Source organism: Amblyomma mixtum, chromosome 6 (genome assembly GCF_055824585.1).
Source record: "Amblyomma mixtum isolate Tamu chromosome 6, ASM5582458v1, whole genome shotgun sequence".
Classification (NCBI taxonomy): Eukaryota; Metazoa; Arthropoda; class Arachnida; order Ixodida; family Ixodidae; genus Amblyomma; species Amblyomma mixtum.
Window position 1 is genome coordinate 122,827,535 of NC_143017.1, and position 26,110 is coordinate 122,853,644.

A 26,110-nucleotide genomic window follows, 5' to 3' on the forward strand; every position below is an offset into this window, starting at 1 on the left:
GTGCCACTATAGCAGGCATGATTTTTGCCAATTCGGCCTGAAAAAGTTGCTGAATGGAGCCCCGGACCGCTTCCATGATTTTACCTGGCAGAGCATCAATTTCGCTCTCCAGGTTGTACAGGCGGCTCTCCACCATTGGCAGCCTACCAACCACTGTGCTGGCCGACTGCTGCGACACGCTTGTCAGCCCAGATACGACCGAGGCATTCTCATCTCGGTCCTCCGGCTCGGCTAGTTCTATAGGCTCGGAAGGACCAGCTTGAGGTTCTTTACGTCCCTCTAACTTAGCCTCCAGCTCCTGAATTTTCCGCACTAGGAATTCTGTTTGGCGCCTAAGTTCAACATTTTGCCTCTGTAGGGCGGCTTCCGTAGGGGAGAGGGAGGGAGAAAGAGGCCCGGAGGCAGCCCTAGCCCAATCGCTCACCTTGTTTTGGGCGGTCGCTAGAGGCGGGAAATCCCCAGCGCTGAAGTTCGGCGACCTCGCCTGGGTCCCGGACTTCACAGCCGTCTTGACATGACCGGACTTGCCCGGCGCAGAAGTGGACTTGCTGTCCTTGGCATTGGTGGGCGGAGCTTGCTTCTGAGCCGACTTCCGCTTGCTTTGACTCCGTGATGGTCCCGGCTTGATCGGTTTCCGGTACTTGCCGACGCAGCCGGCAGCACCGGTGAAGTGGGCACCCGCGCACAGCAGACATCGGGGGGTGCACTCATGTTGTGGTATGCCCTCGGGTGTGGTGGCCACCTGAGAGCCGCAGAGGCCGCAGCGTCCCGACTGCGGCCGCGGGCAGATGTCAGCCCGGTGCCCCACCGTGCCGCATCGATGACAGGCGGGGATTGTCTTCTTGTACAGTCTCACAGGAATGCCCTGGTCGCTGCAGAAGATTTGGCGGGGTACCTTCTTCCCTTGAAAGGTGACCACTGCGATGGCGGTGCCGCCCAGCTTGCGCACAGAAAGTATTTCTCCGTGTCTCCACTCCAGCTTCTGCTTGAGGGAGGCCGACGTTTCGCCGGGGTGAACGTTGATCACTCCCTTGCAGACCTCGCCAGAAGCCTTGGCGTGCCCGCGAAACAGAAGCTGGCGGTCGCCGACCGTCAGCGTGACATCGCCGAGGAGCTTCTCAGCGGCTGGCACAGAGTTCACGCCACACACCAGCACATTTTGGTCCCACACGGGCCATACAGAGAGTTGCACCTCTCCACAGTCCCGTATGATGTTGCGCACGGCAACTCCGGCTTCACCTGGAGCGAAGGTGGCCTTCAGATCCAGCGTCTCGCGTGGCTTGAGCACCACGATGAGGTCGTCGCGTCCAATGCGCGGCGTCTGCTGCGGCCGCCACTGGGGTTTGCAAGTTGCACCCTTCAAGGCCGCGCCACCGACACTTCCTTGCGAAGCGTGCGGGGACCGAACTGCCGCCTGGTGCTGGGCGGCGGCTCCAGTTGGCTTGGGAGCGTTCGTCTTCTGCCGGCGTCTCCAGATTTTGACCATATCTGCCAAATAGTCATCTTCCGATGTTGGAAGGTCCTCGGGTTGAACGGTTTCCATGCGTACGACTTGCATGGACAGCGGATCATAGCCGGTAACCGTATTTGGAGCCGCCATCGCCGGGGAATCCCCAGCCGGGGCTGGCGAACGCCGGCGAACGCCCCGCCGCCGTTAGGCTTAGCGCCGCGGCGGTGGGCGAAAGCTTCAAAATCTCAGAATTTCGTCAAAAATGGGCCCACCTTGATGGAAGTGGGGCCCACTTGTGCCGCTGATCTTCGCGGAGACGATGGTGCCAAGATTCGTGGGGTCCGAGTTGACAGACCGCAATAAGGAGCGATCAGAATAGGAGCCGATGTGCGCCCGTCTTCTCCCTTCGCGCGCCCTCAGCGTCCCCCCTTGGACTGGCTGCGGGCCATGGCCCAGCGGCTGCAAAGTTGGTGCCGGCTGCAGCAACTGCATTTTGGTTGAAGCTAAACGGAAAAAAATTGACAGAGGCTTAGCTTGGTTAGTTCGGAAGGTTGCGAAAGCAAATTACGAGCAACTTTAGCAACTAAAGTAGTGAAAGGCGAAAGCTTGAGTGCTGCTGAGTGCTATTGAGGTGTCCACTAAACCAGAGAGTTGGTAAGGCGCCTTTCCTTTCCTCCAAATCAACGCAGTCTACAACGCTGTCTATGTCAGAACGCATCAATTAACGCCGGAATTAGCTTAAAGTGTTATTGAGGTGTCCACTAAACCACAGAGTTGGTAAGACGCCTTTCCTTTCCTCGAAATGAACGCAGTCCCCTCTTCTCACTGCCTGGGACCTGCGGCGCTCCGTGGCTACCGCTGGGACTGCGCCGACGAACCGACTTGGTAGCTCAGATTTAACCTCGGTATGACGTCACAGACGCGAGCGCCTCCACGCGTCATCAAACTGGAGGCCGTCTAAAGGTCAAACGTGACTACCGCCGGGACCACGCTGAAGGCTCAAAACCTAGCGTAGTATTGCTTTCGCAATAAAACTGTTGTGTACGGAGATTTCAGCGGCCGTAAAAGAGAGCGTGGGAATTTAATCTAGAGCACTGCACTACATTTTCCCTCATTGCTCACAAGATTAAGCACGCAAAAATACATTGACTAGAAGCCGTTCGCTCTCAAGTTGACAACTCACTCTACACGTTCATGGCTGCCAGCTAGACTGCCTGATTTATCATACGAGGCATTAACAGGCCAGGCGTTTTTTGGTGGTGAAGCGCTCTGCAATGCCAGTCCATCGAATGCGAATCTTATTCATGCATTTTGCGTGGTGAGGCCAGGTGACAGGTAAAGTTGGTGCATTTTTTTTAGATATCACAAGTTCTCACCAAGTGATGAAGCGTATTGGCCCGTTAGGTGTTTTGCTTATGACACTGCAGTAGTGGTCTTGCAAAACGAACATTATGGATCGATTTCTCTTGCCATAGGTGGTCCTTCAGAATCAATCAATCGCCTTTTAATGTTACGCGCAATAAAAACCAAACGTTCAGCTAAGAATAGGATAGATGAAGCGACTGATTTATTGATTTTTCACTTGTCTAACCAACAAACGCCTCGATCAATAGGCCGAACAACACTACAGTGAGCTAACATTACTTAATGATAAGGTTCCTGATTTTTCGAACAATCAATTTATGAAGGCTACTTCTGCAACGGCGAGCTCAATAATTTAACTTGCACATTGTGAAAATTGCATGTGTAGTCTCAATTTGTCCCCTTCGTCAAGTATTGACATGAATGTGCAGCTAGTTCAGGTCTGCCTAGTTGCAAGTGATCTTGCAACTGAATAACTGTACCAACGGAACGCCCCAATTTACGGTTGTAGTCAGGAGGCATTACTGTGACGGTGTTGCTCATTTTGGCTGGAACATACCATGCGAAAGAACAGTGCTCACAAAGTAGCCGCAGTACGTTTAATGAACGCAACGAACACAAAAGAAGCGCGCCTGCTGCAACACTGGTACAAGGCGCGCTGGCCTCACACTCTTGTGCTCTCGCCCGCCGCGCCTCCGTTTCTTCCCTGTTTCCAAGCCTCTGGGCTCCACGTGTACTAGCAGTGACGACCAGCCACGCGTGCTCGCAAAGAAACCGAGTTCGGCGGCGTTCGATTGCCGGCGATGTCAGCACATTGTGGAACTCGCTGACCGTCAGGAGAAAGCTCAGATAACTCTTTCCTTGTTTTCTCCAAACTGGTTTTGCCCCGCGCAAGCGCGTCTCGCCTTCGACCGACCGGCAGGCTTGTTGCTCTTCCAGAAAGAAAGGGGACGGGCGCTGCTTCGTGTTTGGTCTGGGGTCGCGCGAATCAGACGCCGGAAGCCGGGATTCCTGCGCCCCAGTGACGTCACTCAGTGGATGGTACTGATAGCAGGCATGACAACAGTACGGAAGTCACGCTATTGTGGTTCTTGTTTTCGCTCGCTGACGTCACCAGAAAAATCATTGCTCTTATGCAGTTACTCTCTACATAAGTCTCGCAGTATATTATCGCACCTTTACCCATCACTGGGAATACCTTTACAATTGCTAGCTTGGCGGATAATTCCGTACTTGCATGGAATGATGGCCTTGGTCAGATCTACTACGGATATAAATTAGCTTTAACAGCATAAAGAAAATTAATCAAGGGCAATTTAAAAGTGCTGGAAGAAACCTGCGCTGCACTGGAACGTGTTCTAGGAGCCAATAAAGAGAGCCAGTCGCTTATAACGTCTCGCAAAGTAGACATGACCAAGCCGTGTGCAGTGTAGCAGGATACGAGCTCGCCCTGTCGTTTACACGCGAACTCTTGTGTTCAAGGACTGCATTCACGGCCTTCGTCGAATACCATAGCCCTGAACCCGTCTGTCGGTCACGCACCGCACGCGATGCTTTTCCAGACAGCCGCACGTCTGTCTTGCGGAATAGCTTCGATTGTATCACCCGCGAAACGCCTGCCGATCCCTCCACCTTTTCTGTCCCCATCGTTGCGGTTTGAGTGAAAACAGTGCATTTTACGAACGACGACTTTAGTTTGTTTTTAGTTACGAAGGCTAACTTCATCCTTTTCTTTCGTCATGGTTCATGTGAAAATTTCTACGCAAGATTTCATGCTATCACTTGCTACGCAAATAATATGTATTGCATGCCCGAAAAACAGCATAAAATATAAATACATCGGCAGAAAGTATTTGCAGCACCACATGTGGGTGGGCGCTAGGTCTCGACTCATCTTGGTTTTAGTCCCGAGCGCCATGCTGCAGAGTGACCAAATGAGCAGTATAATGGCGGGCATGTAAAGGCAGTCAGCTTTTGGTAGAATGCAATGAGAAGAAGAGATGTTACTAAAACTTTTATGTGTTTTCTTGGCTTCTGTCGAAGCGCGGGCACAAGCGGAACTCGAATATTAACGGCAGCACACTGACAAATGTACTGTGGTGCTGGTCATCGGAGTATAAGTTGCAAATTTTGGCGGCAGCTGCCGCGGTGGCTCAGTGGTTATGGTGCTCTGCTGCTGACCCGAAAGGCCCGGGTTAGATCCCTGCCACGGCGGTCGAATTTCGATGGAGACGAAATTCTAGAGGCCCGTGTACTGTGCGATATCAGTGCATGTTAAAGAACCCCATGTGGTCCAAATTTCTGTAGCCCTTCACTACGGAGTCTCTTACAGCCTGAGCCTCTTTGGGACGTTAAACCCCCATAGACCATAAACCAAATTCTGGTGGCAGGGGTGCTATATTGGTACGGCAGAAGGCGTGATATCGCGACGCAGTTGTTAGGGTATCACGCTATCTATGCCGTCTCTGACGAAAGTAAATGGCATCGACCAAACGAAAGGTGATGAAGAGACGTTCCAGCTGCCCCAGAGGCAAGACGTAGGAACTGGACTTTCCTCTTTACCGGGAATTCGGATTGTCGAACGCGACCGTTTCTTTCGCGCTCAAAGCATGCACCAAAGTTTAGGCCGTTCCAGTTCACTCTATCGGGCTAAACCACCTAAGTATTGAATGGATATTCTGCGTTGTGCATGTGTTCAGTAACCATGTGCCATAAAGCAGTGTTCCATTGACACCTTCTAGGGTGCACATCAGTGCTTGCGCGGAGAGAGAAAGAGTGTGTGTGTGTGTGTGTGTGTGTGTGTGTGTGTGTGTGTGTGTGTGTGTGTGTGTGTGTGTGTGTGTGTGTGTGTGTGTGTGTGTGTGTGTGTGTGTGCGCGTGCGCGTGTGTGCATGTGTGTGCGCGCGCGTGTGCGCGTGTGCGCGTGTGCGCGTGTGCGCGCGTGCGTGCGCGTGCGTGCGCGTGTGCGCGTGCGTGCGCGTGCGTGCGCGTGCGTGCGCGTGCGCGCGTGCGCGCGTTTCTGATGATCGATGTTCCCTGAGCTAGTGGTATGCGGCATAGTTACTTAATTATTACGTACCAGCAGGTCTCGTTACATTGAAACATGCTACAAGCGAAGCTAAAGGTTCATAGTTTATTGTGACGACCAGACTCGAGGCCTGCACTTAATCAAGTAATCAAGTCAACTTATGCTCATGACTAATGAACTTATGCTGGTACGGTTGAATTTGAAACTCTAGCACGCGGACAGCACGACTAGTGTCTGGTGAATACGTTGAATTATTCCTCGCATCGAAATGTCGGATCACGTACTAAAACTCGACTTCTTGTAGAAAGTGAGTGTCGCCAATAACACGCAAGGGAAGGAGGCGTTTCTTGGTGCTCATTTTTCTGCGTTTAATATTTTTCGTTCTCATGTTGAGAGAGACGTCCGGCTCTTCCTTACCGGCCCCTTCGAGACCTCTGCGGATTTGTAAGAGCTCTGAAAACCAATACGCACTGGTCGTTAGGAGTAGCATGGTGACGCCTCGTGGCGTCAGTATAGCACACAACTACGATGACAAAGAGAGTTGTTCGACTAACGCCATGTATGCTATATCATAACTGAACAATAGGCCTTAGTCCGGCCGGGACCTTCCAAGGCAGCATTGTCTTTTTCGTGGAACTGATGATTCACAGAAATTCGCTGAGACTTCGTGACTTCATATACACATTTGAGAGCGAGCCGCAAATGCGATTCTCGTGATAATAAATGGTCACGGATTGCGGCCAACGCACAAAGGTAACAGTGGAACCTGGTCGCGCGGTGACTCACGATGGAAAATTCATCGTTAAAAGTAGAATTTGTTGCCATGGACAAAAACCAAAGCTCTCCCCCTCACTGCCAACACAAATATCACTACAAAGCTGTGCATGGGCGGTCAGCGCATAAAGATAAGGCACTCATAAAGTAATTAACTTGCTTATCATACCTTTTATTTCTTTGGAGAATACATTGTTTTTGCGAAAACGAATCGCTACGAGCTGAAGAATGTTACTGCTAAGCTGATACGTCTGTAGGAAACAGTGGCGAAGACTTTCATTACTATTACACAACAGCAAAATGTAACGCGGCTATCAAATTACAGATGGAGCATCGTGTTAGCTGTTTGGCCGAAGAAACCCTAAACTGTCTAGCCCTGGAAATGGCGAACAAAACGTGGATATAACTTACCATAACACTGTAAAACATAATGCTGGAACCCCGTGCCCATTGCTTCTGCGAGCAGTTTTTGGCAATTCAGCAAGCGCGTTTTGAAGCGCAACCGCAGCACTCACAGCAGTGAGCTCAAACAAGCTCGAATCAGTAAGGGATGAACACCGAGGTGCAATAAGGTGCAACTCTCCCCCACCCCCCCACCTCCATTTTCCCTGCAGCATACCCAACAACATTTCCAAGGAAGATAGAAATGTGCGCGCTGAAGCTATGACTTGATGCAGTTAATTCATCGAGAAGCTGCCGTAGGAGTCTAAGCTTGCTATCTGCTTTTGCTTATTGTTGGGCTGATAGTAGATTCGAGTGGCTTCTCACCTTTATATTTTTTTTCCTCTTTCTTTTCCTCCTCTTCTCTGACGGTTATCCCGGATTAGGTCCCTTGAAGAGCTTCTTGCTGTGAAATACAACTTCTAGACGTGTATGTACCCCTATTCAGGGGCAGAGATGCAGTAAAGCAGTAGATGTATCGCCTCCACCGCCTTGAGACCGTCCCGTTCGTTCAAGGCCCGCATGACTGACTCGCTGATTCGCCAGTAGGTGGATCCACTTGTTTTAGACTGCGACGTCGAGGGCGTTTGCGGAAAAGGCCCCTATATATCAATCGTTGTAAAAGTGAACTCGTTCGTGGAAACTAGTTGTACGGTACAATAATTCATGCGCATTACGAATGGCCGGTAAGTGCTTATGTGTCATCTGCATTGATCAGTAATTTATTTTTTGAGAAGTGCTTATAGAATTCATGCTCAGTCGATTCTTTTAGTTAGCTTACTAGAAGCCGCTAACCGCTGTGCTGGTTCACTGGCGTCACGTTTCCGCGCCATCGTGTTTCTCTGAAGACCTTCCGTTTATTTCTCTTGGCCATTTCTTGTACCAGAACGCGAGCGAACTTCAGTCTCCATTTGCGCGCCTGTGGTGAGCGAGGGTGACGACGTTTATGCTCTCACCGCCGACGACGACCACGTCAGAGCGACACGTGTGTGATAGACAGTCGCAACACGTCGTGTGGTAGAGAAATCGTCTCGAGCAACTCCAAACGTGTTTCGCGTAGACGAGCAGCGAGTTCCTTCCAGACATCCTTCTGTTTTTTCCTTACTAGCCTTGGCGGTGCTAACCACTACATTGAGTTGGTTGCCGTCACACGTGAGAAACATTCCATTTTGGAGATGACTGTCTTGAGCTGCATGCCCAGAGAAGGAAGAGATGCTCTGACGCGTGAATATGGTCGCTCCGTCCTTCAAGGTGTATATTTCTCTTCCGGAAAGCTGTGATCGAAGGGGCGCAGTTATTACCCATTTCACAGAATTGTAGTCATCAAGTTTACCTCGGCAGGAGATCTGATTTGAACACTGGTTGCCGCTCACTCTCTTTGGAGGATTGGCTCTTACTATGAAGGAGTGCCGTAGTACGTTTCGAAACCGTTTACAGCCCCGCCCTGCCCCAAATTGTTACGGAGCTGCCCTCTTGTTTCCGCGGCGGCTTTCCAATTCATTGGCTCATCTGTTAAACTAGCACTGTCGCCTTTATTTTATGTTTGTGTATACTACCTTTCACGTGTCTTTGGACCGCGAACTGTCAACGGTGAAGGTTGGATCTTTGTCCGAATACTGTCTTTAAATATTCCGAGAGATCATCGGCATTTCCTGCCGTCGACAGACACAGGTATTATGTTTGAACAGTTATTTAAACTTCCTTGTACTGTAAAGTCGTCACCGCCACATGAAACATCGATACCGAAATTCTGTTACTGCTCCTGGTAACGAAGATCATTTGATCCCCGTGTGAAAACATTGAAGCCAGGTAAGTCTTGGCGACATGGCTACTAAAAGCAAAGAGATATATCACATGACTGTGCGTCGGTCAGCTGAATGCATTATCCTATGGCGCCGAGTCCGGAGGACAGAGGAAAGAAATCTAGCCGAGTTGACGACGCTCACCTTGAAAGGAGCTGCTGCATGACATAAGTGCAGGTGTCGGCGGCAACGGGTAATCATCGCCGGGTGTAAGCGTGCCAGCAATTATCATTTCGGCTCTTCATTGACACGTTTGCAACAAAAAAAAAAAGGCTCTTAAGCTTTTAATGCACTGAAGGACATGCAGAATTCTACATAGCACGTGCCCTTGGTGCGCAAATGCGTTAGTGAAGGGCTCCTTCCTTTGCTAAATACAGCCGAAACGTGTTCGGAAATGTCAGGTTTGTTCTCTTATCAACTGCGCCAAGCCATCACAATCGCATAACACCTGCGCAAGGAAGGTAACGTCCTTGAGCGCATATCGCGAATGGAATTATAGCCAAATTCTTCCGGAAAGCTACGGGTTGACTTATGTTGCTTTGGATGAGCGTAGTAACATAACGAATGGGGAATGTACCTTCTCGCGTGTCCAGAGTCATCGCTGTGATCTCTAATATTTTTGCGAGTCTCTACGAGCTATAGACCAACTTCAAACGGCCGTCAAATTGATCTAATCTATCATGGATTGTGTTTTCTTCAGGAAACAGCAGAGCTTAGTTTTGCTTAGTGCACCGTGGATGGGACATAGCAAATCTTGCGCTGAATCCGTACGTCTTCTGCTTTTGCCAGTGTTCTACCAGGGTGTAAGACAGGACGCGTGACAATCGCTACACCGATAAAGCGCATAAGGTTATCTTCGTGCTCTGTTCTGCACCGTATACTGTGAGCGCTAAATTCTAGGCTGTATTTTATATCGATGCGGATTTAACCGGTAGCGGCAAGCTTCAAGAAGCTTGAAGCTTCACTTTGCTTTGATCTTGATTGAATGGCTCTGAAGGGGGCTCTCCGTGGTTTGTTAAAAGACGCCGCTTCACGAATTTTCGAATGCGTTTGCTAGAAGCTGTAGTTAAATTCTTAATTTCGGCTTTTTTGAGCCTTTCCCTTTTCTGTCGTCACTACCTGCACGCTGAAAAAGCAGGCGCTCCTCCTCCTCACCCACTCGGCTCCACCGCCGGCTACCGAAGCGGGGGGGAAGCTTCTTGACACGCCGGGGCGACGCGGCTGACTGCGTGACGTCAGAAAAAATATAGCCAATGGCTATTTCTTAATCTATATACGCAGGAGCGGGAAACGGAGGAGAGCGCATGAAAAAGTCGCCGGAAAGGGCTCAACTTGAGCGCGCGATTGTGGTTCTCTGCTGCGTGTAGAAGTGTATTGTTTGGATCAGGTGTTAATGCAAAACAATGTAGTGATTCAGCGAGTTCATGCACTCTCCTCAGAAGGTCTTTCAGGGCCCCTTTAAGCCTCCTACAGTCTGCCTTCAGCGCTGTTATTGATTTTTATTGCACTACGCGCGGAATAGACTAAATCAGTCGCTTCAGTCAATAATATTCATGCCTTTTAATAGAGATGGAACAGGTGCAGCCTGCGTGGGAAACAGTTCAAACCATCCCGCGCACTAATGAAAGCGCTAATGCAAAAGCTCAACGCAGAGAAGTGCACCCGAGATCTGACAGGCCTATTTGCTATAAGGAAAGCCGCGACGTCACCAGTGAACACTTTCTGCTGATAACGAATTCTTCATACACGAGTAACGGCGCTGACGCGCTACTTTCGTTGTTTTTCGAGACCGCCATTAACTTAAAAAAGCATAAAACCTATTCTATTGCTGACGTTATTGAAAGGAGAGTAGTCCGTAACAATAGCCTTCATCTCCTGGAAGAAAATAAGCGTATGAGCTGCTCTTCTGTATGAAGTATGCAGTCTTTATTTTTATTTTATTTTTTGCGGGGGGGGGGAGAGGGTGTGAAGTACCTTCGCTCGAAATGAATCGAGCGAATATTACCAAACTGCACATGGCGTAGCTATGGGTCATAACACATTTCCTTGCAAGTTCAAAAGGAGCCTCCGTTCCTTTGCTTCCACGTGATGTAGCCTTAGCCATTATAGAGGACCAAGCATAGTTGCCACTATTATTTCCATGATGAACTTGGCGACAAGCAGGTTAGACAGGCACGCAGATTTCCGTCGTATCACATCTGGCCCTCCGACGTGGCAGCCACTGTGCCGTCAGTGCCACCTTTAGGTGACTGCAATACCTACTTTCAGATAAACGACGTCCTCTCTGCAGCCGTAGTACGTCGTAACCGGAAACTCCACCGTGTCTCATGTGGCCACTGAGAAGATCCACTCAATGGCGTGCCATACTCCAAACATACCCAAACGTAATGTCTTGCCGGCCTTCCCGTTTTTTATCTTAACTGGAGACAAAACAAAGCCCTAGTAAAAAAAAAAAACACAACCTCGCAAATACAGAGGACTCGGCTGACACCAGTTATTATTTGGTCAAGCGAAAATGATATGGGCACCGTTATCCCAAGCCTGAACTGCAATAGCCGTGGAAGCTCTAGGCTTTTGACGCCCAGCGTCGTTTTGATGCTTATCGTGCTAGGCTTTCCCGCGGTTCTGTGCACCTTCCTCCCTGACAAAGAACCCTGAAGTCAGAACAACAAATGTCAACAGCACACGCGTTTCTATGCAGCTGTAGTGGTGGGAAGTTTTGGATGTCTGTTTCACGCGCCATCTACTCGCGGTTCCATCAAACGGGGCAGCGTTCGGCGGCTTCTCTTTCGGCTATCGTTTGGCAGTTCGCCCATGTAGCGCTGTTTTCCTTTCAGCCGCGTCCGCGGCCAAACCAGTACAGCGGGTCATCAACGCACTGTGCGGCCACGATCAGCCAGGGACTGTCTCTCTTTTCCTGATATACGCAGCGCAACGGGGGACCGCACAGCGAATATCAAGGGGCAATGGTTGCGGGAATGCGAAAGAACATCACGCTGCTGAGCGTATGCGGTCTCTGTGTTCCCATTTCGTTTTGTTGTCGGCGAGAAACAGAACGCCGTCGTCACGCCCGCCGCGTTTCGACCACCACTTGGTCGGTGCAGAAACTGTTTCCGCGGTGCGCGGCTGTGATCGCGCGCTCATTTGCATACAATCACGTACTCCGCCGCCTCGGCTCGTGCTTCGTCCGTGCGAGACCAGGTTGTGCCTCTCGGGCCAGGCTATAATTGCGTAGACAGCGTGGCGGCAGCCCAATCCTCGTCGAGGGCAGGGCACTGCGTGTGCGCTTCGCACTGTGTCTGCCTCACCGGCGTAGTGGAATAAACAAACTTGCTCGAAGAGGAGCTCTTGAAACCCACCGGACCCGTTTGGGCGGCGCTGGCGTTAGTTGGGATCAGAGAGAGGAGGGTCGGCAAATGCAAGGATCACGAACACCTCTCGGGAACAAGCAAAGAAAACACGGTTGGGCTCTGCCCGCTAGCACCCGGAAGTCTCCCGGGGAGTACAGGGAGCTCTCTGTCTCTCTCTGTGGCGGTGCTGGGATTGTTCCACTGTGTACGCCCCAGGCTTGTCGCACGCAAACAGTGCGTGAGGGGGATACACCTTTCGTTTAAATGGGACTACCGCAACTCGCGGTCTTTCTGAAAGGATCCAAGGCTGCTCGGGTTTCGTTGTAGAGTACAGTCGGATGCTTACGACACCCTTGAACACGTGTACACAATCTCCGAAGACGGGAGTTCTTTGCACCCCGCACGAACTTGGAGCTCCAGGCTTGTAGTAAGTGCCCTCGTACAAGCCTCAACTACAACCTCTATCTCCTCGGCGATGGTTACAAAGGCTACATACTTTGGGCATCCGGACACAAGCAAAAAGTGGTGCTCGGGCCTCAGAACAAGGCTGGTGCAATCAGGTTTCAGCATAACTTCACTATGCACTAGGGTGAGCATGGTCGTACTGCTTGTGCGTATCAGCGGTCCCTGATAATTGCCCCAAATGCGTTCCTCATTCACCCACCCACCTTCGATCCGCTCCCATCACCAGCAGAAGCTTTATACCACGTCCTATAACCAGCAGTGACATTGTATGCTTTCAAAGGTAAATCTGAGCGAGCCCGAATGCTTTTAGCTGCTATGTCTCTCTGCTGACGTTGCTTCAAGTATCTTAACTCCTTTTGTCTCCTTTGTGCTTGCACGAAATGCACGGCAATTCCCAGTTGCACTTCGGCACTTCAAGTACACACAAAAAAAAACGTAATGGCAGAACAGAGCGCAGTTATCTTGGCGCGCCCAGTCTCTAGTACCAGATGTGACGCAAACGAAGCGGTCAAGTTTTCTGTAAAGGACCCCCTGGCAACCGCGCCTTGGAGAAGTCTTCTCATAGTTTTAGCACAGTCTTGGGCATCCCCAAGTACGACGTCAAACGGCTTCATATGCAAGTAGCGTTATCGCGCCCTTCAATTCCGTTTTTTTTTTATTTCTGTGGAGCTCTGGACGTATCAGTGTCTTGTGATTTTCCTTGACTCAATGCGTGTCCGCTTACTTTGGCTTGCCTGTAGCGTATAATACTCATAGCTGGTTCTACAAGGCAGCGTGAAATGCAGGCTGCTTTGTAAATGGCTCAGTGCCAAGCAAACCTCATCCATACACAACATAAACGCTTCCTCTTTGGACATTACAACCGAGTATTTTTAATTGAAGCTCCATCGTTTATGGCCATTGAAGTTCACATCGGTTGTCGTTGTTGAGGTAAATGCCGTACATTGTTCACTGTAGGTGGTAGTGCCTTCTTGCCTAATGGTGCTCGAACGGAAGCTGGTTAGTCCCTGGAGAACTGCATCTCACAGAGCACGCCTTTTGCTCTCTTAGCATGCACTCCTGGAAAGCTGCGCACTTTAATGCGGCTATTTTCATTTGAACTTGTAAGCATGAGAAAACTCTAACTACAGATAGAATACCTGAATTTCAGTTTCGCTCGTTGTCATTCGGTAAAGCTTCACAGTGGCGCTGCGTTCTGCGTGGCAAATGATAAAAATGATATTTAATTGAATGAAAGGAATTGTTAAATTATACAGGTTTTAGCGCAGAGCAGGTCCAGGAATTTCTTCAGGGGGTACTGCGCCTTCAAATGCATCACCCCTCATTTCCACTGTCCATAGTGTCAACGGGGGCTCGCTTGCGAAAAAAATCATTCGACAATCGATAAGTTACAAAATAGACCTGTCACGCAACAAGGAGGCGTATTAATTTAGCTCACATTCTTTAGCTCGTCTCTCCTGAATGCGCAAAGCGACTATTTGAGTGTTGGCTATCGTCTCTGGAAAAAAAATCACAAGCGAATGCAGACGCACTCCACCGCTTGAGCTCACGACTTCGCTGCTAAAACAAAAATACGATGTGAAAGCAATATATATGGGGTCGCTTACGAAGCGCTTACGTAAGGAAAGTCTTCTTGTTTTTTTACACTAGCACAGCTTGCTTGCGAAGCGCGATATTCACTGCGGAGTTCATTAATATGGATGACGTCGCCATTTGAGGGCAGAAACAATTTGCACAGCCGCCCTCATTACCAAGCTCTTATGCAGAGAAGCACACTCGGCGGAACACGGTCTCACCTGCGCGACAGAGTATCTTCCCTCGAACCTGCACGGGCAGCGGCGAATAATTCAAACTAATTGCCGCCCCCTCCCAGCTTCATCCTCGGCGTATCGCCAGCTCCTCGGAGACACGGCGAAAAGCCCGCTTTGTTCGGCCGAATACGACCTTCTATAGGGAATCGTGTCTTCCCACTGGGAGAGAGGAAGTTCGCCGTAACGAATTGCGTCCAGGCGTGTTTCATTAGACTCGAAGCACCCTGTGCAGAAAGAACCTCACAGACCGAGCGACTCTGATGTAAACACACAAAGCTAGACGAGGAAGGGAGGGAAATCAAGTCGGACTCGGATTCATGAAGATTTACGGTGTTTTCCTCGCTTCAGGCGGAGGCCTTCTTCTGTTCGTATGCTCATTTATCCGAACGCCCTCCCCTCTCCCAGAGAGATGCATTTTTTTTCGCAGCGTGTCTTCGCTTCGTTTCCACGCGTTTTACTTGCCCAGCCCGCTGAACATGCGCAGGTAGTTGGAACGGAAGCGTATGTTTCTTCATCTGTGTCCCACACAGGGGCACTCTCAACAGCACCGCCAGCAAGAGCGCTGTACTAGCGGGAACGATCGAGGAGATCGTGACCAAACAGTTCGTGCGGTGCAGCAATCAGGATTACGGGGTTTTTCCAACTCCAGAGTATTCGAGCAGTTCCGCAATAACTTTCATTCGTCACGCACTATGAAAATTATGTGAAACGCAAGGAAGTACTGGTTATAAACTATTGGGGAAAAAAATACTAGAAGGTCTGGTGTGGTAAAAACCAACAGTATAAAAAATAACGGAATGCAAGGTTTGCAAGGAGTGCGAATGGAATAGTCGCGCTCCGAAGTGAACAGACCAATTTAGCACCCCGAATGCGAATACCAGCACTAAATACGCTGTTTCGACACAGAAGTTCATCGACTTTAAAACGAGGAGTCCAGTTCAATGTGTGAATCCGCGTTAGATTAAAAGATTAAAATGTTCCTCATCAAGGTTAGGTTCTTCCATCTTCCACAACGTTGGCCCGTCAGAAATATCTTGCATGGTGTGCATGTCATCTTGAAGAACTGGTCAAACAGTAACATAAATTCAAAACAATAAAGAAAACTGATTGCACGCCGACTGTAATTTTTTGTTGGTTGTCGTGAAAACAAAGGATTTCACTTTTGCATTAGACCGAAAAATAAAATTGCATCAAATTTTATTAAACTCTCTGAAACCAGTGGAGTATTATCTCAAATTTTAGATATTGCCTGCGTTTCTTAGAAGACAAAAATTCTACCGCCTGATCCAGAACAACCCACGGAGTCGTTCGCTTGAGCAAGCGCCCAACTGAATTTTTTTTGTTTTTTTTTAAGGGCAAGTGGAATAGAATTATTGCGCATTGCCTCGCCGTCCACGAAATAAGCCTGCACGTGCCACGAGTCCCACAGCCTATATAACCACTCTTCTTTTTATACCTGTGCTCCGGGCGCTTTCCTCCCCGTGTATAAAAGCGACGGTGCCCAGAGGGGGGCGCGTGATGCCTTGATGGCGGAGGAGATGGCTTTCCGGCCCAATCAATGAGTGCTAATTTTAACAGCGCAGGATGCGGGCACCCGCGTGGCCGCTTCTTCCCCTCCTGCACTTTTCAAAGTCAAACACCTCCTTGCGGCATTAAAGCTTCGGCATCCCTTCCCCCGCGGCCTCGAAATTCCCCGGAGCTTTGCTCCCAAGTGTGTGGCGTCGCTCGCCCGGCTGTGAAATTGGTGTGCAGTGCGCACGGGTTGGTTTGCGCCAAGTTGTGCTGGCGTCGCAAGTGCAGGTAAACTGCCGCGGTCAAGCATGTCATTTTTACAGGAGTAGCTGTATGGGGCACATTCTTGGGAGAGGGGGATGTAACCTTCTCCGTCGTGTATGCAGTAGCTAGAAACGTGCATTGATCTCCTGGCCATTCGTAAAGCTACCTTGCTGCGCCATTAGCCGAAAAGGGGGTAAATGTGACTAGCTGCATCACGTACTCTTCCCGACCGATCGCTACTCTGAGGTGAGGCTGACTGTTGCTGATGTCCCACTGCAGTTAGCCTCTGAGGTTGTAATGGTTGCTCTTTTAGTGTCTGATGCAGGGCTCTGTGAGGCTGCTGTAGGTCTGATGTCTGTAGTATTTTTAACGCGATGGCGGAAGGGTTCCGTTCAGCGGCAGCCCCGGCGACAGCGGCGATCGGGTGGCCTGCTTGCCACCTAGGTCACGTGGCCTTGTGGTGTCAGCACGACCTACCCGCCATGGCTGTGAGTGAACTGCCCACCCTGGCAGGTGGCAGTTAATGCTCGATCGCGAGAGGTTGGTCGGGACGACCAACTTGAGTCTCACGTGCAAGCACACCGGTGGCTGTGTTTGGAACAGCCACTTGCCGGTGCAGTGGTGCATCGCTGAACCGCTGCGCCACTGCGCCAGGAATGGTATGAGGACTCCCAGTCATCTATGAACGTAAAGTAGAGAATGACCAATTCCGCATGTCTGGGCATGTGGGAAGAACGCAGGGGACAGAGAAGGAGTGCTTGCACGAAAGGAATCTCTAATGCTGCCGACTTGTGCTCTTTAGGGTTGGTTAGTTGTTACGTGATGGCTAAAGAAAGAACATGTCCGTGTCTGGGAAGTGATACGCAAAGAGGACCCCAGGCCAGGAACCCATTAACACTATCGTGTCATATCCTTAAGGAGGAACTTAAGTGTCCCTTCAAATTATTTCGTGCCATCTGGCTTAGAGTGTGGCCTGGGCTCTGGGCCCAGGAGTGAGCGTTCTATGACGAATGCGTCATTGTTGGTGACGTCATCATGGCGGTAGGCGCTGCCAGTCGACGTGTGAGAGAGGGACATCAATTCTTGTCGCTTCTTCACTGTATAAGTCGTGAATATACTAGGGTATTAGTTCTTGCGCCTGCTTGACTATCGCTGACGTATGAAATGATAAGTTCACCAACAGTATTTCACTGTACGTACAGTACGTTGCGTTGTGTTCCAGACGAGCATCGACTGGGCTTCTGTCAGAGCTTCTCGAAGAGAGCACTGCTTGGACTGTTTTTACGCGAGGTTTGTTTTGCGCTTCACTGTCAGGAATTGGAAGTGCAAATAAAACTTAAATGAAGCTGAGGATATCAAATTGGGCGAGTTGGTGACTTTACAAAATGTATATGTGAACAGCGCGAAATAATTAGAGCAAAAAAGAACACCCCCTCAGAGGACCATCGCTTGATGTGTGTTCTTTTTTTCTGTCCTGTCTACTTGACGCTGTTCCTATGCGCTATGGTTTTCAATAAAGTTGACCTTGGAAGTGAGTTTTCTATCAGAACGAGAGAGATCTGGGAAGTGTGTTCGAAGCCCTTTGCATACTCTCACCCATCATCCTGGCTACATTTCTGAGACTAACATTTTATCCTGTAACAGTCATACATCGGGCGGTAAAGGCGGTCCACTCTCAATGAACTACATGTGAGAACGCCTGTAATGTTTTCCCTATTGATAGCCCGGTCTGTGAAGTACCATTCGTTGTAATAATCAAAATTCCGTTCAGTAGTGCGAGTGTGCCTTCCGTGAGGCAAAAAGGCTCAGCTGCTCAGGATCGTTCGACATTCCAGCGTTGGCTAACAAAGGAGCAACGGGAGGCGAAGGAATTCCACGGACAGTCGGAACGCACCCGAGAAGATATGATCCAGAACGGAAGCAAGCGGAGATGATCAGAGTCCCGCTATTCTCTGGAAGCCACCAGAGGCGGACTGTGCAGGGGACAGATATCTAGGCCGGTGTAATATAACGATTGTCTGTCTTCTGTTCAGTGCCTCACATATCGTCTTCTGCGTCGACTACCAGATCGTGGTGATATAGCGGAAGCGAGCGTCGCTTGAGGCAATCACAAAGGAGAAAAAAAGAAGTCAATAGAATAGCAATAAAATCTGTGTGTTATCCTGGACTTTGCGGGCTTTCGAGAAGATCCGTATGGCCACGCCACGGGAAAAGCTTCACAAGCAGCACAGATCTGTGCAATATTGCAAATGGATGGTTTCACTGTGGTCCTTCGTAAGGCCGGCCTCTGCCAGTACGTTCCCAATATTGGGCCCATTGTCTGTGCTGCTTGGAACAAGTCACGGAACCAACCCAAGGTGTAATGGCGCGGAAAAGTAGCGTCACGCCCGTACTACCCGTTAGTTTTTTGGTCTTAGTTTTTTTTTTTTAATAACGCCGAATTTCATAGCCAAATCGCCACCATCATTTGATCATGGACAGAAACGCATGGTGACATGGCCGGGTGCAAACACGTCTATTCGATAAAGCAGCACATGCAGTATAGCCAGAAAGCTACCGAGGAGGATAGCTTGCTAAAATAAATGTCAAGCGGCTTTGGACGACAGCGGGGCGCTAGGAGACAGCACGAACGCTAGCAGCACGAAATAACAGGCACTCAGCTTTCAAATACGACGCCTTAACAAACGGCTCTTGCTCTCACGAGCGAAGAATGTCAAAACGAACGAAATGCTAGCGAGATTTTGACGACCCCCAAAAGGCAATCTTCGTCCCTAAAGCTCGCGTTATAATTCCCAGAAAATGCTTCAGTAAAGTTTCTACGCCTCAGTTGGCTTGTTATTTCTGACACGCTGAATAAAAAATAAGCACAAAAAAAAACTTGCTGCTATTTCACTTGTCATATTCTCAGCTTGCTAAAACCAGAGTCGCTGAGTCGTGTTAGGTCGCCTCTCTTGAAGTTTTGCCCGTACGCGGTGAATCACAACTTCTTGCTTCTGATATAGCGACAAGAACAGGCACGGTTGGCTCAGGCAGGATTCGAGGCGCTGTGAAGGAAAATGATGAAAATGGTTAAGGTATACGCCATAGCCTAAATATTTCGCATGAGACCGAAAAAAGAGCTATTTAGAGGTCCCCCACGACAACCACAGGGCGTAATAATTGGTTTATGGTGTTTAACGTCCCAAATTGACTCAGGCTATGAGGGACGCCGAAGTGAAGGGCTCCGTAAATTTCGACCACCTCGGGTTCTTTAACGAGCACTGACGTCCCGCAGTACACGGGACTCTTGAATTTCGCCTCCATCGAAATGCGACTGCCGCAGTCGGAATCGAACCCGCGTCTTTCGGATCAGCAGCCGAGCACCATAACCACTGACCAGTGCGACAACTGACAGGACGTATTAGAATGTATAATTAGTGTACTCCTCACTAGACACCCGGCCAAGTAAAAAAACATTCGTAAAAACGTTCGTTTGAAGAAATGAACAGTTTACATACATTAACAGAATGCGCATGTGGGACCGTTTATTTGTGTAGTTAGGCCAGATGAGAATTATATGTGCTAGCACACATGGCGACACGCACATACATACTCATACACAATGCACATACATAACACGCGCACACGCACAGCACACACACACACAAACACGCACACACGCACGCACACGCACGCACACGCACGCACACGCACGTCATAAGGTCTCATAACTCTCAGTGTGATCTTGTGTGTCATGTTGTTAGTTACTCGGGCTTGTCTACGATGATATCACTTCGCCGAAATTTCCGCTCACTGGTCAGCCTGGTATGGGTTACTCAGACTCGGCCAGAACATAGTGATCTAGCACTTCGCTCGTGGCTGTACCGCATTGAATCACGCTGACGTTACCACTAGGTCGCAGGTTCGATTACCGGTTAGTGCTGCCGCTTTTGTGAAGGCGAAATGCAAAGCTCATGCGTACTGAGGTTTTAGTATGCGCTAGAGGACATCAGTGCACTCGAAATTTATCCAAATTGTTTCACTGTTTAGCTCCTTTAAGAGGAGTGTGTATGTTTGGCGTTTGAACTTTACGTACAGCATTTTGATTAGTACTAGACCATGCTTTTTTTTCTTTCCTTATTACGATGTAAGTCAGATGTTCTTGAAATCACTAATACCTCACTTCGCTGCATCCTTTCGTCAAAGATCACAGCAACTTTTTTTTTTGCATGGTTTGCTTACTTAGCACAACCTGTTTCTTATTATTCCTGATATTTCTTTTCTTTTCTTTTCTAGATTAACCAGACTTAATTTTGGGCATCTGTTTCAGTTTATATCTCCGTGTTCTGTCGATCTTCAGCATTTAGGCACGCATTCATTAAAAAAAATGTATTGTCAAATTTGTCAAAAATGTCAGATTTTATCACATTGAAAAAAGAACAGAAGCTTTTGACAGCATTTTGAGGACCAAGCTTGTTGCCGAGAACAATCTACTTGATCGCCATTTATAATTGTAGGGCGCTGCCTTACGTTGCTATCTCTAAAATAAATTGCAGCACGAAAGCAGCGAAAAGTAATCTCCTTATAACATATCTCTTGTCTCGATTCGCTTCGTGTGGGGCAGTGCTGTACAATAATGCGAAGGTATGAACTTCACGTACTCGCGACAGTGATGCTCAATTCCAGAAGCTATATATCTTCAACAGGAGGTTGTTTAACACAAGGCTTTATCTGCTGCGGTGATAGCACAGTGCTGTCGTGCAGTGGCCAGCGAAGCTCATTTGTTCGCGCCGCCGTGGGTTCGAAACCCAATCGCCTAAGTGTTTTATTTCTCCAGGTTGGCCAAGGTCACCCTCATTCAAAGTCTCGTTTATTTCTCGCCAACATCCCACATCACGTGACTAACTTCAGAGGCTTCACCACACACCGGCATTTTCCATGTTGTGAGGTCAATAGTGCTTTCGCTCTGAAGACAGAGAGCTGGCATACTTACTCTATCGCAGAGCAAACAGTACGCCATTCAGTATCAAATGACAGCAATAAAATTTTCAGTCAACACTCGCGCTGACCTCGCCTTGTAGTAGGCGCTCTTATCGCGTATAGCGCACGCTCATGAATTCGCCTGTGGCGCTCGCGCGATCACTTGAATAAGACAACAGCCAGTGGCATCGCGGGCGCGGTTGGCACCACAAACGGCGACCACACCCGTTTGCTTCCCATCGCTGCTGATGACGACAACAACGCGTCGTGACAGGCCCTCCCGCATCCAAATGCTTGTTGAATGAGCAAACGTGGCCCACACTCTTTATCGCGCGCTCCTCCATGAGGCTTTATGTTGACCCGAGCGAGGTGAGGTGGTCGCGCCTTGTGAATCCTTCATGCCAGCACGCGCATAGCAGAAAGCACCGACGCGTACATTCCACTGACTTTTTTTTTTTCTTTCCGCAAAGTTGTAAACAACTGCGACGCTCCCCTATCTTTACTCAGCCGTTGCTATTACGCGGGGCGGCGTGAACACAGTTGGCTTTGGCTCTGTTCTTCGAGTATGCTCTACTGCGACTGCAGCTGTCAGTAAAGATAAGCATTACACAGGTATCCGTATTACCGCGCTCGCTGCTATCATCGGCATTTTCCACAGTTCAAAGTCTTAAGCGCTCCGTTCGAGATACGCGGCGCGCTCCGCCAGTAGCGACGCCTCCGAGCGCGTACTTGCACAGATGGCCTCATGGCCATCGGGTTTGGACCTGAGAAGTTGAAGGTTAAATTTCCACCCAGCTCGACTATGGCACAGCGCGCGATCCTCTGCTTTATTGGGTCACGCCCGCTCACTGTCCATGTTCTAGCGAGGTTCGACGATAGCCTGTGACACTTAGCGAGGACTTGGCCTTGGCGCACCTGATAAACACTTCGTGCTTGAGACAAAAACGCGTTAGAAGGCTCTAAGTGTGTCAGTTTAGCTTGGCACTGTTATAGACATGGCGCTCACTGGTGAAACGAAGGCGGTCTCGTGTTCTTTTTGTAAAAATGAAATTAAGACCGCGTCAATACTATATCGCCGGTTATACCCCGCCGTTCACTTTTCTATGGCGGTAAGTTGTCTTGAGGCTTGGCTAGATAAGTTCCCCGCTGCAAGCCCGGCCACTAAATTAGAAAAGTGGTGGTCTTCAGGCCACGAAATGGTTGTTCCGGAGGCAGCGTTCAGGCTGAGCTCTTAGGTAGCAAGCCGAATGCCTGATTGCGGGCATATGGGCTTCAAGGCTCCTGCTTACGAACGCAGCCGTTAATGCGTGACACTGAATATGCGCCCTAAACGGCAATTTGATCAAGTTCATGCACTTACGTTGAAATCGTTATTGTTTACAAAGAATCCTTGGGTGCATGTACATTAACAGTAAACAGACCCGCTGCAGCAATAGAGTGGTAAAGGATATTTTTTTTACTGTTGTCAAAGGAAGCAAACAATCAAAACTTACACAATGGAACAAGCATATTGATTTGTTCCTAAGTTTCCGATAATTTAATTTAAACTTTATTCAGTCGAGAGCTACTCGTTGGGGTGCCAGAACGAGCACTAGGGACTGGTGCAATGCAAATCTGTGAAGCCTGGGTCGCACGGTGCAGGTCAGCCATTGTGCGCCGGACCTCTTTTCTGCCACGCGTCTGACGGCCGGATGCCGACCCAGGCGCGGAGAGATCGGCCAATTCTGAGCGTTGTTTACTCAGCAGTTTCGCCGTCCATGGGGGAGAGAAGCGCCGCGCGAATGGGTCGTCGGCTGGCGCGGTTGCTTCATCGGGAACAGCGGCCAACCGAGACGACAAAGCCATTCACGAAACGCGTTGTACTGTCCGCTCATTGCTGCAAATTATTTTCTCTTGGATGTACGGCGTATTTCAACCGGCGATCAGGAAAAGTTCTCTGAATCCGCGAAGGCGCAATATGTCTAGGTAGTCTAGGGACCGTTCACCCTCGCTGTCCAATCAGAACTCAGGAACTGAATCCGAGTCGCTCATTGAAGGATGTACTTCGGTTTCATGGAGCAAGATAACTTGTTCCGGATCTCCGACTGGACTGCGCCATTAGACAGAGAGCCTAGGTATCTCATCGTCACTGTCCATGTTGATGTCTGTTTTAGTCGTGCACGGTTTTTGTTGCGAACCGGGCGCTTCAAAGCTGAATAATCTAGCAATAGGCAAAGCTCACCACCACACATTTTGCACCTTTATTTTGGATTGATGCAGCTAATGTATGGTATAAATTTGTCAAAATTTGTTGGTACGCAACTAAGCTCTTCAATTTCACATCTATTGACACGTGGAAATTAAGGACTCTGTTGCTCTATGCTGAGCTGCGGCGGCAGGAGATATGTGGGCAAGCTTTCACGATTATTCCTTTTAAAGTATATACGTTTCGCACAAAAAGTATACCATTGATTATCTTGTGAGTGACGAAAGACTGACAGATTTCGAATGCGTAGCAGTAGTGTGGTAACTTTGCACGGACACTTGTCCTTAAACGTGTATGTATTAGCTCGATCGTTCGAATACCATGTGTTGGGCGGGGCGGGCCGCCAGCGTCGCGAGGCTACAGTTTGTCAGACCCCGCAGTCCGATTTCCGTCGGCGTCTTTCTCAACTGTCTGGGCTACTATATGGGAGAAAAGATGTGGAGTTCCTCCGACATCGACATGCCACCTCTATGAATGCGAAGTTTGCTCGAAACTGACTGCAGTCGTTCAAGAAAGGGAAGGTCTGAGGCTGAATTTCTAGTTCGCGTCATTTAATAGTTGTTCAAAATCCCGAATTTCTTTTTTTCCTTGTTTTTTGAACTTGCACCGTACACTTGTGTTGTGGTTGCCGACCGCGCGGCCTCGAGCTCGTCACCTTTCCTAGCGGTAGCATTACTCTCAGCCCCGCCTCGGTGGCTCAGTGGTTACGGCGCTCGGCTGCTGACCCGAAAGATGCGGGTTCGATCCCGGCCGCGGCGGCTGAATTTCGATGGCGGCGAAATTCTAGAGGCCCGTGTGCTGTGCGATGTCAGTGCACGTTAAAGAACCCCAGATGGTCGAAATTTTCGGAGCCCTTCACTACGGCGTCCCTCATAGCCTGAGTTGCTTTGGGACGTTAAACCCCAACGAAACGAAACGAAACGAAACGAAAGCATTACTCTCAGAATAATCGCAAATGAAGTGAAATCATGCGTCAGCCGTGGATCGAGTACCATGGCGCGACAGAGTGGATGCTGTAATGTATCGAAAAAGTACGACAGTCAAGTAATGTTTGAAGTGCTTAAAATGAGTAATGTTTGTTGCTAGTTTGTACCTCAGCAACAACTTTTATGGCACAGAGCGCTGATGCTGACGATTCATAAGGAAAACCAGAGTTGAAAACATAATATTCCTCTATGTTCGGCGCAGGTGGCTTGCGGCGACGCAGTTCCAGGCGACGGACGCTCGCCGGGCGTTCCCCTGCTTCGATGAGCCGGACATGAAGGCCACCTTCACTGTCACCATGGTGCGGCCGGCAAGCATGACGGCGCTCTCCAACATGCCCGTGAGCAACACCTCCGACAGGTCAGAATCTGGTCTCCTTCCCGCAGGTTTACCTCTCATTTTCACTGGCCCTTTTTGGTGCATGATGCCACGAGGTACCGATTTCAACCTCCGTGAAGGGAATGTCGGGGGCCTTCCAGTTTTCGTGCATGCTTACCATCTCGGTGTGATGACGACTTTCTTCCGTCGAGTTATCTTCAAAACTATGTCGCTCGTTGCAGCATGAAAGTAGAGGGAAAGATAAATGAAGCGGAGTTTTGAGAATCAAAAGGAACATGTGTATGACATTAAAAATTGAGCAAGCGTACTCTGCGTGCATGTGACTGTTTGAGCACCGCATCTGGGCACATCTTGTATGCAACTGGATTTTAATACACTGTAGGCCACCTTAGAACTGGGCCTTATTTCTTTGTGACAGTTCTGTAGTAGTCACCTTAAGAGTACTTCCGTTTCCACTGGATGGTTCAATGTCGAAAACAGCATAACGATGCTGCGTTTCTATCCGGCTTTCTGTGTGTCTTGTGCAATGCTCAATTAGTATATATCGAAAGCCAGAACATCATGGAGTAAAATGATAATAATTGGTTCAGAGCCTAGCATGAAGCCTCGAACTCAGTGGCGCAGCCTTGTCTATGGCGCGAGCATGCCGCATTTCATCTGCCGTGTTTGAAACACGCACAGGCACCGAGAAAAACGTATCTGTTGGCTACTGTGCTCAACGTTTGCTCCCTCAGCTCTGTCGATGACGTCACCAAGTTACGCCGCAGTAATCGCACGTGACTGCCTTGTGCTCCCAGGCCCGATGGACTGAAAGCGGACACCTTCCAAACCACTGTTCGGATGTCCACTTACCTGCTGGCCTTCGTCGTAAGCGACTTCGAATCGCGGGGTGACAACAAGGTGAGCCATTAGTCACACGCGCGTGCGCACGGCGTGCGTAGCGCGCATTTCCTTTTGCAGCCCGATACTAAAAAAACCGATTCTACAGATTTTTAATTCTTCAAAAACAAATCTTGATTCCCAGAAAAAATTAGGACACTATATGGTACTCCTTTAAACGTCTCCCAATGTAGCGAAATTCTCGATTGAGCGAAGTAATTTCCTTCTCGAATCGACTTAAGACCACTCTAAAGACCGCACGTGATTCACCAGGTCTGAACCTGGTTAGTAGTGAACTCTCCGCGGCTTTTTAGTGCACCGCTTGTGCCGCACCTCATTCTTGGCCGTACAGAAAGAAAAAAGATAGATGCCGAAAAAATTGTACCAAAAGCAGTCTTTCAGCAGCAGCGTTTTTTTTTTTTATTACTTTCACACGTTTCACCTC

The 26,110-nt window shown here is 49.3% G+C and overlaps 1 protein-coding gene across 2 annotated transcripts in view; it reads left to right on the plus strand.

Moving 5' to 3' along the window:
• The window catches only part of LOC149340254 (aminopeptidase N-like), an 87,256-nt gene that overhangs the window by 34,737 nt on the left and 26,409 nt on the right, over window positions 1-26,110 (plus strand). For both annotated transcript variants that reach the window (XM_089549010.1, XM_089549009.1), the window contains 2 exons: window positions 24,652-24,807; window positions 25,584-25,686. In XM_089549010.1, coding sequence (XP_089405136.1) covers window positions 24,652-24,807; window positions 25,584-25,686 — 259 coding nt within the window. The remainder of the gene's footprint in view (window positions 1-24,651; window positions 24,808-25,583; window positions 25,687-26,110) is intronic.